Here is a 16,066-nt window from a genome sequence, read left to right as displayed (position 1 = left end):
TTAATCTTGTGATTAATTGCACTGTTAAACAATAAGAGAATACCATTTATTTAAATATTTTTGGGTGTTTTCTACATTTTCAAATATATTTGAAATGCAGGTTTTTTTTTAAATAATTCTACATTTGTAAATTCAACTTCCATGATAAAGAGATTGCATTACAGTGTTTGTATGAGATGAATTGAAAAATACTATTTCTATTGTTTTTTACAGCAAAAATATTTGTAATAAATATAAATCGAGCACTGTAATATTTGTATTCTGTGTTGTAATTTAATCAATATATTTGAAAATGTAGAAAAACATAAAAAAATATTTAATAAATTTCAGTTGGTATTCTATTGGTTAACAGTGTGATTAAAACTGTGATTAATCGCTATTACTTTTTTTATCGCGATTAATTTTTTGAGTTAATCGTGTGAATTAACTGTGATTAATTGACAGCCCTAATCTAGAGACAGGAAGTAGAAAGTTTCCAGGGCTGCTGTTAAGATCATTGATTTCTGTGTCAAGGGACAGTAGGTTGAGATTGTCTGTCAGAAGATATGAAGATGTGTATTTTGAACAAATCAAAGTAGAACGTGCTACACATGTGTGGCAGCATATGCCACCAGGGAAAGGGACTAGTCGGCTGGCTCTTCCCTCCTGTCTTCTGGAAACATTAAGATTTCTGGGAAGCCAGGAAAGCCACCTAAAGTCATTTCCCTGGAGATGATAGAACTTGACTTGGCGGTAAGTTCGCATCTCTCAGACCATAAGACTGTGAAGGGTCTATGGCAGAATTTTCCCAGATGAGGAAACCCGAGACAGCAGGATCCCTTGATCTTATGATTCCTCCTAACATGCGTTGCTGTCTTCTACTGAATTTGACTTTCCTTTTTTGTATTTATAACTGAATTTTACTGGAAATAATCTTAAAGTAACAGTACAAATGAGATCAGCCTGAAACCTTAGTTTCTTTTTTCTCTTCCAACATTCAGTGTGTAAGGTCCTTGAGACTTCTTTTGCAGATTTTATTTGTTATTTAAATAAAAGCTGTAAGGAGTCCATTTGTCAAATCACCATATGTATCTAGCATTGCTGTGAGCATAACAAAGGCTGTGTTGTACCGTTGCCCAGCAGAGCCAAGAAACCATGCAAAGTTATTGATAATTGATTCAATTTTATATAGGTTAAAAACTAGCTTTTCCCTCCTAGTGTGAAGGTAATGGGTTTTGTCTGTAGAAAGATAATAATCCTATGAACCACTTCTACGCTCTCTATTAGAGAATAGTACAGCTTGCACTTGAACATAATGCCCATGTCAACTCAGCTTTTTAAACACTCATCTTAAAAAAAGTCTTCAAGGACTAGGAAGGTTTTCCTGAGACTTCAAGTTAAGTTGGAGGAAATGAAAAAGTCACAAAGATACTGTCAATTAAAGTGTTTATCCTGATATACCTACCCTGGAAAAAGCATCTTCAAACATGAAAGCTGTTTTCTTGCCATTAAAAAGTTTTCATTGCATTTGGTTTCCATAGAGACTAACATAGCAGGGTTTTTTCCCCACCGCATTAAGGAATGAACATTTGGTGTGCTTTATTTCCCAACAATGTTCTTCAAAAGACTCTTCATTTATTAAAAAGAATAAAAAAAAGAGAACTAAATTGAAACCTTGCAACAATATCTGTATGCGGGAGACGACTTGATTTACAAGCTTAGGTAATTTCATTTTTGTTCACACTCCTCCAATTGAAAGGCTTCCCCAAACAGTATTACAGCAATGAAGGAAAGAGATGGGGAATTTATCAAGCCATTTATCAAATTATTTTCACAGTCTATCAAATTTACAAACACACTAAAGAGGAAACACGAAGGGTATGTTCAAACAGGAAAGTGTAGCAGAGTGAGCAGCAAGTCTGCAGGGTACCGTCCTACCACAACCACAGAGCAATGAGACTGCCAAGGCTGCAGGCTCTTAAGCAAACCCATTTCACCAATTTGAATGGGCTGATGTAACGACTATCTATAAACTAAATCCTGAGCACTGTAGACATTGGATAATTACTTGATGAAGCAGGTATTTGAGAAAATGAAATATAAAAACCAATTAAGCAAAAGATAGATCAGAGCAAGGAGGGTGAAATTCACCTCTCCACGGAAGGCCTGGGTAATGTCTATAAGTCTCACTTAAACCCTGGAAACAGGGCTTGAGTAGCACTTAAGCGGTGCAGGTCCTCTGCACAGGGGTGAATTGCATTCAGGGAGAGAAAGAAGGGAGGGTGAGAGAGAAGGGCAATGCACATGCTTCAAAGAAAACAGCTCTAAACTAAGCATCCTCAACAGCAGGTCTCAATAGATGATGATGTTGACAAAGAAGGAAAAAGGAAAACAAAAAACAACTGAGATTGAAGGAACCAGTCTAGTAAGAAATCTTTAATTTCTAGTCAGCTTTAAAGGATTTGAGAAGGTTGATTTTTTTTTTAACAAACCAGTTCAAGTACATGCCTTCAGATTATAAAAGTACCTGAAATTGCCTAGAATATCAGCATGCATAGCTTGTTAGTATTTACATATATTTACACAGGAAAACAAGAGAAAGATCTACAGTTATTTACAGTCTACACAGGAGAAGAGAAAGGCAGCATAATTGTATTTCCTAAAATACAGTAGTAGAATAGTCAGCACATGCATATTAAGATATATTTGCATGATAGAACGCAAATGTTTTAAGACATACCTTTTAAACTCTCTATGCTAAGGTATAGCATAATAAAGGTAATTTTTTGTTTTGTTTTGTTTCTATTCTATTTGCATCAAGTGCTTTAAAATGTTCACTAACACAGCGGCAGCATTATTTACCCTGGCAATTAAAGCAACAGTACACACAATAATTTCCTACTAACTAGCAACAAGCTGCTGGTGAATGAAATATCTATTGTTTCTCATTATCCATTGACCAACATACAGGGATCTCTCCTTGTAAAGGCAGTGCCTAAGCTATCACCGTTAATTATAGAAGTAATATAAATAAGACTCTACAGTATGTACTAAATGAAATATTAACAAGGCCAGTGTCTTTGAGCCTGAAAGATGCTCTAACAGGGCTCACTTTACAGCAGGCTATCTATGAAAATCACATGTACATAATACAGGAGTGCTTGGCATATAGCGCTAAGCCTAGACAGTAGAGGCCTGTTTACTAGATCTGTATTATTGCAAAATACATTCCCTTAATTAGTTTCTGGAAGACAGTTAGTAGTTAATTTCTAATCATGATATGTCCCCATCATAACACCCTGTGGTTTTTTTCAATGCATTTTAGTGCCAAGCTGTATATATGTATATCAACAGACAAAAATCAGTCCTTGTCGTTAAAACCTAAACAAACAGCTTTTTACATACTTGTCCAGAAAGGTCACTTGCTCAAAAAGCATACTGCTGTTTGTTTTTTTCTCTCTCACAGCTGAAATCATATTCAGGCTAAAATGATTCTGTACAAAATAAGAGAGGAAGCCAATTGTTGGTTTCTTCTGTATGTCGATGACATTCTTTGCAATACTGTGCATGAAAAAGGTCTTAATTCTCACTAGTAATAGTATTAAAAGGCTATATAAATATATACAGCATATACAGGATTGTATGTATACGTACATTTATATAAAGTGTATATATATATATAATTAATGTTAGGTACAGCAAAAACTTAAAACAGTTCAAGTCAACATAAATTATTAATTGAAACCACGTGTCAACAAATTCTTCTTCATTTCCAATTAGCTTTGAGCAGTCACACATATCTGAGCATCAATGGACCCTATTCTGAATGTTTTAGTTACAGCAGTGTATCTGATTTTTCTTTGTGGTAAGTTACATGTGTTACTGACAAGAACTCTAACCTGTGTGTCAAATACATGTTTGCCCATTAATATCTGGCTGTATATTTCAGTGTGATTTCCAATATGTTCTTGGGATTCCCTTTTTGACCAATTGAATGTTTTGTGCGATGTACTCCTTACATGGGGAGATGGTACAGATTCCAAAAGCTCAGAAAACAGGGGAAGGGAGTTTTACCAACACAATCTACTCCTGATATTGCTGCCTTTGATGTCCAAGAGTGACAGCTCTTTGGCACTTTGCCCTGAGTGCCAATGGACACTTTTGGGAAATGGAACAAGGAGTAAACTTTTTGGATATGAATGTACCAAGGTCAACCTAAGCTTGTCCCTGCCCCAAAATGGAATGAAACAAACAATGCTAGTTCTCCGACAGTAACTCTCAATTCCCAATAATAGGGAACAATATGAAGTAGTACACTGCTGCTAAGAGCTATGATACAGCAATAAGAGACAGGGAGGAACAATCATCATGTCCATAGTCATCAGTGGGGTAGAATAATAATTTACAAAAAATCAAGTGAAAACAGTGCCTAGTATTTTGGAGACAAAAATTAAGCAGGCTTGATCACTGTGAAAGGCTGAGCCCTGTTAAAATGCCAAATCAGCAAGCCCTAAAGTACTGCTGCTGTTTAAATGCTGGTTGTACAATCTCACATTGTCTCCCTTCAAAAAGTAGTTAAAGGTCAAGGAAATGGTTTTCAGAAACAGATCACCCACTTTAGTAAGATATTTAGAAAGAGGAAGAGATACATTTTGGGAAATAGGTAACTTGCTATAAGTATCCCCTGTGCAATTTGGCCCCTTGTAATATATGCAAAGGTGATGGAACAGTGAACCCATCGAACATCCTCCTTTGTGCTGTTTCCTTTTCTGTCATCTACTTTTGGGATGCTCACCTGTACTTCATCTGACAAGTTTCTCAGGAGACACACAAATTTGTATGAGGGAGAGCATTGCTAAGCTCCCTTTTCCATTTGAGTTGGGCAAAAGACCCTTCCGGTGTGAGTGAGATCAGAATAGGGCCCAATGTTGCAAAGGATTTAGGATTTCATACTGCGGAACGGTGGGGTTTCTACAATAAAGAAAAATGTGTATGTTAAACATGTCTTTTATCAGATATTTTGCCAACCTGGTTCTACATCTTCTAAGCACTTTAATAATAGCTTATAATATAATACTTTACACTTAGTGCTTTTCATCCAAAGATTTCAAAGCACTTTACAGACACGAATTAGTCCTCACAACAGCCCTGTGAGGTGGGTAAGTAATATTACTCCCCCCATTTTACAGCTGGGGAAACTGAGGTGCACGCAGATTACGTGACTTGCCCAAATTCACACAATGAGTTAGTGTCAAGGTCAGGAATACAGCCTGGGTTTCCTGACTTTCAGTCCAGTGCTGTATTTTGCTATGGAATAAGGGTAGGCAATCTTTGTTTGACCCAGGATGTTGGAAGTATGTAGTTTTTAAAAACAATTCATTGATATTATTAATATCATATTAACTTGCATAACACAAACACCAAAGTGCCATTATCAAAATACATTTATTGCAATGGAAACATTTTCTTTTGCAAAGTTAAAACCTAGAGTGTAGTTTAAATATAACTGTATATACTGAATACTATTGAAATAATCACTCGGCCTTAATGCCTCAGCAGTAGAAAACAAATCCTCTTTTGTGAACTGCTGCAGTTTTCCTACTCAGGGAATATAAAGTATTTATCTGCTATAATATATGTAAAGTGTGCAGAGGTCTTAGCGACTGTGTGTAAAGTTACCACTTGAAACCAACTCGGAAATATTTTGCAAGTACAGAAGCCTTTCTATTTTGAGTCTTCGTTGTAAAATATTTTGGAGAATTAATTGAAAAGGAATGGATCAGAATAAATAAGCAAATCTTATAGATTTTAGTTTAAGTATTGTATTGTCTTTTAAGAGACTACACTGGTTGATACAGAAGTTTTCTGAGGAAAAAGAGATTGCAGCAATTTCTCTGGTTTTGATGTGGTTCAATAAGACCTTTGAAAAGGTTGTAATTTCAGAGCCAGTTCAGGTCAGGTTTTCTTGCTGTCTGTTGGGTATAGGTAGCACCTTGAGTGAAGTGATTCTTATTTGTCATTCAATCAGACCTGGCAGTTCAGAAGTGGCATTTTTTGATTACAGATATGGTTTCAATTTACCATATTCACCCAAGTCTCTACTTCACGTTTCTCTATTGAAGAAACAACCCGGGAGTCCTATTTTCTTATTTTACATTAATACATATATTCTCAGGCCAACAGTGTCATTTGGGGAGTGCTGTGGGTTGGAGTACTGTAGACAGAGGTAAGCAGTTCTGATATAATGCCATGTATTAGATTAAAAACTGTACACTGCATTGTACAAGAGAAAACCATCTGAACACCATACCCACTACCCTTTGGCAGCAACAACATGCATTTGAAAGAGAAATGTATTACTTGTAATAGTATTCTTAAAAGTTTATTTTGATTGGTTTTGATTTTTACCCCAGGAGGCTAATTAATCTTGTCATCTAATAAGGAGGCCTTAGCAAATAAGGTCCTAGGCTAAGTTCCCTCATTTCCCACTGGCTTCCACAGCAGCTGATGCCACTCAGAAACTCTCAAGATTGGCCTTTAAAGGTGCTTCAGGACATTGGGAAATCCTGTAGGCCGAATGAATTGCTGAGGAGGAGTAATGATTTATAATTGCTAATGTTTATAGAGACGTCTGTTGCTGTGTCCATTGGTTGTTTTAGGCTATGCCCACATGGACTTGTGAATCATACAAAATGAATACCAATTCATACTTACTATTTTGAACATTTTTAATGTGGTAACTAGAGAAGGGAATAGGTGTATATTGAGAGGAACGTGAGCTAAAATCCAAGTTCTGGACATCCTTCACTTTGGGGTTACTAGAAATTCAAACCTAGATTCAAATTTTGTGACTTGAGCCACAAAGCCTCTTCTTTGAAGTTGCAATCGCAAACATTACATTCCCAACCATCTGCAGCATGCTTTTGTGCAGGCAGGCAGTCTGGGTTGGCATGTATGTTTCCAGGAATACATCATGTAGTTGGACCTAGTTTGCATGTGCAGAACCAGGGTTGTAAAGAAATGATTGGCCACATTCTCAGCTACTGGTTTACCTGAGCTGAAGAGATGGCTATATGTGTATAAAATTGTAACAGCAGTTTTAGAGTCCGCTTTAGAAAATGTGAAATTGATCATTCGGGAGGTGATCTCCCTACACGTTGTTTTCCAACTAGGACTTATACAATAGACCTTTCCTATGGAATCAGTAATTACCCAGTGCAGAGATACCAACAGATAAACTACAAAACATGTTTCCACCATCTACCAGAGTGACTTTAAGCTCCATTGTAAGTGTATTATTCAGAGGCATGGAGAGGGCATGAAAAGTACCATTTATTCCATGATGTGGAATATGTGCTTATTACTTCATCTCTCCACTGCTGTATAATAAATTATTCCAGTCTAGGTGGCATGTTCACAATGCAGCTGTATTAATCTGCTGTTTTTTGCATCTCGAAAGTGTTTGCTTTGCCTAATAGACCTGAGATGAATAACAAGGAAAGCTTGAACAGTTTTAAGGAAGCACTTGCCTTTTCATTTTATCAGAGCTGCTTGCTTTGAATTTGGATCTTGTCACAAGTATTTGCCTCTCTTATAATTTTGAATTCACATGTTTCCAGTGACCACCTTTCAATGTCACACTTGCCCTTAGGATATTTGCATACAAACCCTTTCTCTTAATTGTTCATTACAAAAAAAAATCAAATATTTTTCAAATAAGTTGATTCCATCTCCCTTGCTTTGCAATGTTCAGTGCTATTGGTATGCCATTAATACTATTTAGAATGGTGCCTATTCATTTGTGGTTGATGAATATATGGGAACGTTATGACTTTTGTTTCTTTTATTTATATGCTTCATTTTTAAACCTGCTTCAGAACAGGACTCTAATTTTAGGAAATAAACATGAAAATAGACAAATCTGAAAACTAAACATTAACTGTATACTATGTTTTCTTATCAGGAACATAAATAGTAAGTTAGAATACTAATGGGTGCATTACATATATTAATGAGTTTTTTAACCATATTCTGTCTATCAAGAACTCCTTTTATTTTACCATTAAGATACTCTATTTGCATTTGTATTCAGTGCCATCAGCTACAAATTGATAGCTAGCAGTTAGCAAATAAATGCCTACGAACTCGTAGCTACTTAACATTTTTATCCCAACAAAGGATTTTGGAAGGATGGATAATTTAGATCTTTGAGGCTCAAGTATAAATAAACAGAAACTGCTTTATAAATCCCACCCTGCTGTAGTTTAAGATTGTACTGCAAATCTGACAAATGATTTGTGAAAGAGAATGATGAACCCTTATTACCAAGACACTCTTTAACTTAAGCCAAAACAAGATTCCTGGGTAATTTTATATACACTATAAAGATTGATGGCATGGGACTAGCCTGGCAGCTTTCAAATGTTTGACTGGATCGGAAATGGCATTCAGGCATGATTAAAGATTCAACTGGGCTTCTCAGAAATTCTTTCTCCTGTGTATTCATCATTCTAACTCACTGCCTTTGTTACAGGTTAAAGATGGTTGACCCCCCAGCTTTGGTGATTAGCACCACATACAACTGACAGTCTTCTGATTAAAAAAAAAAAAGTGTTTAGGTTGCCCAGACCTTCTATCATTGTTTATAAGTTTTCTTTTTAAATCACAATAGATCATGGACGTTTGTGACAATTGACAAGCTCATTGTTTAAGACTTTTTTAATGGAGTTGTTAACATTAATTCTTTTATATGGTACTTTAATCTGTTTCAAATTATGTACTGACATGGCACAAACCGCTTTGGCATTGAAAGTCATTCAACGGTGATTAAAGTGCTCTTTTTAGCAGTTTAAGAATGTTTCATCTTGTATCAGCAGTATGGAATTGTTTTCTAATTAGATTCCCTGACATCCTGTTTTGTCTTATGCTGATGATATGTGAACCGGAAAGCTGATGAGCAAAAAATTAAAACTTGTTATTAAACTGTCATATAATGGCTTATCATATAAAGGTGTCACTCAAATGACTGTGTTGATGAAGGATAAACAATGTTTGCTGAGGAAAAAGTGTCCTCTCAATCCGTTTAAATATGTGTGGCTGTGTTGGCATTTGGAGGGCTCTGCTTTATAAACCCTTCCTAAAGCACTTTGGGTTCCCGTTGGATTTAAAGGGATATTTTGTCCCCTCAAGGCCTTCTCACTCAGTAGGGCAGCATGGTCTAGTGGCCTGAGCACAAGACAAAGAGCCAGGAACTCATTAGTTCAAATCACTTTTTTGACACTGGCTCCGTCTGTAGCTTTGGGCTAGGCCTCTGTGCATATGTCCACACTGCAATTAAACACCCATGTCATCTGACTCGGGCTATGGGGCTGTTTAATTGCGGTATAGATGTTTGGGCCCCCGCCTCCCCATGGATCCCAGAGCCCAGGCTCCAGCCCAAGCCCGAACATCTACACCACAATTGAACAGCCCCATAGCCCAAGCCAGCTGACATGAGCCAGCCATAGGTGTTTAATTGCAATGTAGATCTGGAGCGTGTCTCTGTTTCCCCACCTGTTGAAATGTAGACAGTAATACTGGTGTGCCTGTAGGGACGTTCTGAGCTTTAATTACTTAGTGTTTGTGCGTTGCTCTGAAGATGTCAATGCTAAATATTATTAGTTTCACCCACCACGTTATTTGCTTCTGTGGGATAAATATAATTTAACTTCCCTTCTTAAGGACAAAAAAAAGTATTGTTCTCTGGACGATAAAGCTGCTGTGCTCATTTCTCCAGGACAGCCCACATAATGAGCACAACATTTAGAAGTTGGTGAAGTAGCACTTGACCCAAAAGCAAATGGCACATTGTTCATAGTAGGAAACAATGGAAGCTTGAAATGGTAAAATATTGGAGTCTTCCAGCTGCATGTCCTTTATCTTCACTTTAAATAAAGATGCCCGTGCACCAGCACTCACGTTGTGTTCACTTGGAGCTTAGCTTGTGTCAGGTTTACAGGATCAGACCCTGAATTGGTATCTACCAGTTACATTACGGGATATTTGGCCCCTATTAACTACTGAAGATTTTGTTAAAAAGTGAGTTAAAAAAACATAAACTATAGTAAACTTCCAGTTTATGAATGAGCTCATTTCTGACTGAATCTAGCCTGAGCTAGCTAGAAAGCAGCTTTTCAGCCACAGTATAGTGATTAGTCTTTGGCATTGAGCACATAAGTTTTATTTGACTCTTATGAAAAAATCCTATGGGATTGAATACAAAAACGATCACTTTCTATGTGTGTTTTGAACCACTCTATGCAATTGGATAGAATGATCATACCTAGGCTGTGCAACTCTACAGAGAGCCTATAATTATCTATAAATTATATTACTTTTATTGTAATTGCTGTAGAACCATATTACATTGTGGTAGGTATTTTTGCTACTGAATTCTACCAAACACATTCATAAAGGCATTGTTTCCTCAAATAAATGATTTGGTTTAATAAAACCATTTTAATATTTAGCAATTTAACCTGAAAAGGTTTTTTTGGTCCAGAAATAACCATCTTATTTTTCCTCATTGTACCAGTCAATATTGGTGTTTTCCAACAGACCCTTTCTAAGTCCTCATTCTCAGCTTATTTCCATTTTGAGTGAAGAATATGGACCCTAAAAACAATTTAATATGCCTTTCTTTGCCATGCTACATAATTTGAGAACAAAGGAGAAACCCAACTTGAGGAGAATTCAAGCCTTTTAGACTCAAAGCTGCCATTGAAAGATGAGAACATTAAATATGTGGTTTGGTTGCCACTCCATCACTGGCTGATTTGTTAGTAGCATTGTGAGATGCCACAGTTATAACCATTGGAACCGAGAGAAGAAAATAATTGGGAGGAAAAGAGAGGGAAGCCCATTCTTGCCCCCTATCAAATCTCATTTCAGTAACATCTATTTTCTCTTTAGTTACCTTTTCTATCATACTCAATAGCCTCTGTATTCTGATTCTTAATTAGTTGCCACATAAAGGACTATGATGTACATAAATAATCACAAGATGCTGGACAAACTGTATTGTTTTTAAATTAGAGCTGCGCACATGGTGTTTCGCGATGAGCTCCATCCTATTATTTCTAATTAGGGTGACCAGACAGCAAGTGTGAAAAATCGGGATGGGGGTGGGGGGTAATAGGAGCCTATATAAGAAAAAGACCCAAAAATCGGGACTGTTCCTATAAAATCGGGACATCTGGTCACCCTATTTCTAATTATAGCTGGCAAAGCAAAGTGGTTTCTTGCCGTCTTTACAGCTTTTCTGTCAGAGCTTTGCCAATCCCGATGATGCAATATCCCACCACATGCACATACACACTCACTAAAAAGTTATGGCCTCAACTGTTAATCCCTCAGCTTTCCATCAGAAAAATTCAAAGCGATCAATTTTCCTCATTGGAGCTTAGATTTTTGAATAATAAAAAAAAGCTGCCCCCACAGCTCTAATCTATTTGTTATATTTCTTAGTGATTTATAAGATGCTAGAAGTAGGTCTTAGAAGGATGGCAAAGCCACTGGAAAGCACTGAATCTCTGCAAATTAAGAACTACACTCTCTGTGCACAGTAGATAAACATTCTCACACAGCAGTGGTGACAGCTGCCACAGTAAAATTGTTGACCAAAGATATATGGACAGTTTGGGCACAGATCCCATTAGCACGTTACATGATAGGCCTTAATTGGAATGTCCGGGTTAATATTGTACAAGAGATTTTAAAGATATAAAATACGTCAGTCTGCATTGCTTATCAAAACTAGGAAGTGGGGGGTATTAAGTAGTTTGGTAAATTGTTTTTTTTATTCTAAAGGAAAATCAGGAAGGTTTTACATGACGTGTGTGTTGCTTTTAAATCTTTGTGTTTGTTTCACATAATCCCAGCTGGCCAGATCCTGAAGTTCTTACTCAGGCAAGATTCTCACTGAAGTTGCAGAAAGTTTTGTCTGAGTAAAGATGGAATAGACCTTGTATTTTGAGTTTGCTTTAAGAGGTGTAAAAAAAAAAAAAAAAAGAAACAAGGTCACCAAAGTGTATTCAAATTGGGTTCCAGATAGTAATGTAGTGTCTTTAACACTTCCATCCAATACCCTTAACACTGTCATGCTGTGAGTTACCTGTGAGTTGCAATGCTTTTTATTGGTATTTTAATAAGACACATGACTTCATAGGACCACAGTCTAAATTAGAATTATAATATGTTTTTTTTTTTAATTCTAGCAACAAGGAGCTGCCACAACTGTCTACTGTGCCACCGCTCCAGAGCTGGAGGGCCTGGGAGGAATGTACTTCAACAACTGCTGTCGCTGTTTGCCATCACAAGAGGCCCAGAATGAAGTGACGGCTGCAGCCTTGTGGGAGCTAAGCGAGAGACTGATCCAAGAACGAATTGGCAGGCAGTCCAAATAACAGGGAGCTTTTGTAAGGATCAAAACACACAGAGTATGTGCACGCTAGAAAACTGCCAGCTCTGGAGCCTTTCCAATCTTATCATCTCGAGGGTTTCCATATACCTCCGATACAGATTAGCTAGTGTTAAATGAAATAATATCAGTCACAACATAGTGAAAAATGCTAAGTACTAATGGGAAGTTGGGAATACTGTGGGTTAAAGGGACAATATCGCTTTCTGGGGTTTAGTTATTCTTGGTTCTCTTTCTTTTGGTTATAGCCCGTTCAAAGTGTAATTCAAGGAGGCATCTTTTGAGTTATTTTAGAAGAGCAATGCAAAGTATATTTTTTGATGCTTTGATTAATGGCTATATGGATAGCCCAAAAATAACATGGGATTTCCTCTATATTGTGGTAATTATTTGCTGTTAGGTCAGGAGATGATAGCGCTGTTTATTCTTTTCCCTACTAAGTTTTTATTGGGTGTGGCAAATAAAAAACAAAATGAATAGTAATAAAGAAAGCAAGCTTCCCTGCCTTTGGCTGCTGGCTGCAAATATAACTGTGCTGTCTAGAAAAGGAAGGTGCAAGAAGACATTTGAACAGAAATGGTAAAGTCAGATTTACTCCACTGCTAATTATTAAATATGCAGGTTTTCCTTAAAAGATTATGATAAAAGGTACGTTCCAAACCATTCCCTAAATATTGTTGCTTTAGGAAAAGATGATGTTGTCTCCTTCAGAACACACAGGGTGTAATCAGGGGTTTAAAAGTTGTTCCTTCCATTTCTTGGTTCACAGTTTTAAAGAGTTTGTTTTGTTGTCTTTGAAGGTTCACAGTTCTCCAAATACTGCATCCTGTTCAAAATTTCTTTTTTTCTTTCAATTTAAATTTAGTAAAAGAACATGCTTGAATATTGTCACCTGAAGAGAAAGTTTGTCTTGTTTCTGCAAATGTTTTAGTTCCATTTTTTTTTTAGAAAAGAAAACTTGAGGAAAAATAAAGAGCTTCTTGTCGATGCCATGAAAACGCTGTTTTTTTTCTTGTTTCTTTCTGAGTTCATATTTTGTTTTTTGTGCTTTGTAGCTGTCTTCATGCCAAAAAGTTGTCTTAAGCCATCAGCATTCCAGCATCATTTTTCTATAAACAAAACAGAAATAAAGATTGTAAATAGAACCTTAGTTCACTCTATTATTCATGTTATTGATAATTGTTCTGTCTTCTATGAGTTTCCTCCTCTATATTCATGAAGTGCTTAGGTTTGATTAGCTGGTGGATGTGTGTTAAAACCTAACAGCACACTGGTCAGAAATAAATAGGCTAGTATCCTCCCATCATAATAAATGCCCATTTTAATAATAATAATAATAATAATACACTTTGTTTTGAGTGCTTTTATTTTCAGCTTGTGTTATCCAGTCCAGGATATAGAAGACTAAAACATTGCAGCACTGCACAAGGGCTAGAGAGGGCATTAGAGGTGCCCCCCCCCTTTGTGCCCACATACAGGCGCTGATTACATTCCCTGAGAACAAGCCTAGCACCAGCTGTAGACATGGGGAGCTGAAAATGGGGGTATTGCCCGCCTTCTACACCAACCAGCAGAGCTGGCCCTATATGGGGAAGCAGATGGCACACCTTTTCAAAGGGTGTGGCAGCAACCATACTCTCCCAGTGGTATTTGGCCAGCTCAACTTCATCCCCAGACCAGTTCTCCAGCCCCCATATCATTGCCTTCCTTCATTTCCCAGACTGGTCCCAGAAGAACTGATGGTTCTTGACTGTTTCTCTACCTATGTCATGACCATCTCAAAGGGGCCATGCAGAGTATAGGAACTCCATATTGAGGTCATGCAGTATTTATAAACCTTGCATAATCCACAAAATACATGGAAATGGCTTTCAGTAAATAAATACTTCTACCCCTTCCCCACAAACTATTTGAAGGCATCAATCCCACCATAAGTTGGGTGTTTCTAGGGCAAGTCATTTTGGAGTTATGTGAGCCAGAACAAACATGAGGAACATACTCTAAACGTGTGATCACCTCCTGTTTTTAATGCTTCATATTTCCCAAATGCCTTGTCCAGTTTGCATCAAATTTTTCACATAAATTAAACCCTAGCATTAAATCATGCCTGAAAATTTTCAGGGAGATGGGTTTAGTTTTGGAAAAATTGAGTTCGGGAGAGGGTCAAAACCATTATTAAAATGGACGGCTACTTATCAGGGGAATAGAAACTATGTAGCTTCCGTCATATACTATCCTAACAATTGCATTGGCTTTCTAGTTCCTGGCAAAAAGGAGCAATCCAATAGAATACTAACAGAACTAAGACAACAGAGAAACACTGTGTCATAGGATGACATTTCTGGGTAAGTTATGAGGTGTAATTAAACATTACTGAGTGCACTGATATTCTTCCTAAGGCCTTGGGCCTTACACTCCCACTTAGGCAGACATTAATAACTAATAATGCACACCCTGTCGTTCTTCACTGCTGAAATATTGTATGCTTTTATGAGAATTTGGTACTCAGAAAGATTGCCTTCCTTCAAAGGATATCTGTTTTACCTCTATGTAGTGGTCCACATTGGAGAGAAAAGCCTGTTTTAATCTCACAGACAGCTATATCTGTCATCAGTATGAAGGCACTGCCATGCATTTACTCTGCTGAACAAGTTCATCTGACTCCTATGCCTATGGTTAACAAATGCTTAGTCACACTAATATGTTACTGTGTCCAGAATTTGGATATCAACGTTTTTTCCTCTCTGTTTTCTGAGCAAAGCAAGCCCATGTAAAAATAAACTTCCTTTTTGTTTTTCCTCAAGCAAAGGGCATTCTGTTGGCCCCCAGTGGCAGAACATCAGTGCAGGGCACTGGACTTGATGACCTGTAAAGGTCCCTTCCAACCCTACACACACACACACTTATAAACAGGCTGGCTAGCAGCACATAAAGAAGATGCAAGGGAGATGCAAAAGGAGCAAAAAACATGATCTCCATGTTGATGAATGATTCATGGCATAGATAATTCTAAGCCATTGGCTTTGAAAATTGTACTGTACGCTGGTATAAATTTTGGTGCAGTTGCATTCAGCTTTATTTATTGACCAGGTTATATTTTTTTCCAGATGATTTACTGAAATTGATGTATACTTAACTAATTGTAATGAACACTGGAATCAATCTGTTAGGGAGTAATATTTGCAGACAAGTGCTCTTAGGTCGAATACAAAAGCAAACTCTATAGACCTTAACTCGTATTATGCCAGCAAAACAAAAAAAGGATTGAATAAAGAAAAATAGATGGTGTTACTTATATTTTTGGAAACCAGCCAGCATGCTTTTTGCAAACACCTGGTAGTGTTAATAGGCACTTTCCATTTACCTCCATAAAAACACATATAAAAGGGGATAAAGAATGTTTTTGAGATGTATTGATAAATATGTACCAATTTATTTGCTATGATTTTCTGATGGAGGGGCAACCAAGAGACTATAAACCGGAACACTTTCTACTGCCATAGTGAAGAACTGTTCACATGTGGTTCTATCTTTGTCCTATTCTTTCATTCTGAGGTCAACATGTCCCTTTTCAATCACATGATATGTTGGGAACGAATTAATAAAGGGAAATCAGGCCTCACCACTCTA

General features: G+C 37.1%; 2 protein-coding genes across 2 annotated transcripts in view; one reads left to right on the top strand and one right to left on the bottom strand.

Annotated features, from left to right (window-relative positions):
• The window catches only part of WWOX (WW domain containing oxidoreductase), a 680,961-nt gene extending 667,375 nt beyond the window's left edge, over positions 1–13,586 (top strand). Inside the window, exon 9 of the mRNA XM_054049157.1 lies at positions 12,234–13,586. Within this exon, the coding sequence (XP_053905132.1) occupies positions 12,234–12,422 (189 nt within the window). The 3' untranslated portion in view covers positions 12,423–13,586. The remainder of the gene's footprint in view (positions 1–12,233) is intronic.
• The window catches only part of MAF (MAF bZIP transcription factor), a 234,132-nt gene continuing 231,531 nt past the window's right edge, over positions 13,466–16,066 (bottom strand). The window contains exon 3 of the mRNA XM_054049159.1: positions 13,466–13,545. The gene's annotated coding sequence lies outside the window, so the exon portion shown is untranslated. The remainder of the gene's footprint in view (positions 13,546–16,066) is intronic.

Source organism: Malaclemys terrapin, chromosome 14 (assembly GCF_027887155.1).
Source record: "Malaclemys terrapin pileata isolate rMalTer1 chromosome 14, rMalTer1.hap1, whole genome shotgun sequence".
NCBI classification, from domain to species: Eukaryota; Metazoa; Chordata; order Testudines; family Emydidae; genus Malaclemys; species Malaclemys terrapin.
This window is presented reverse-complemented; position numbering and strand designations above follow the sequence as displayed.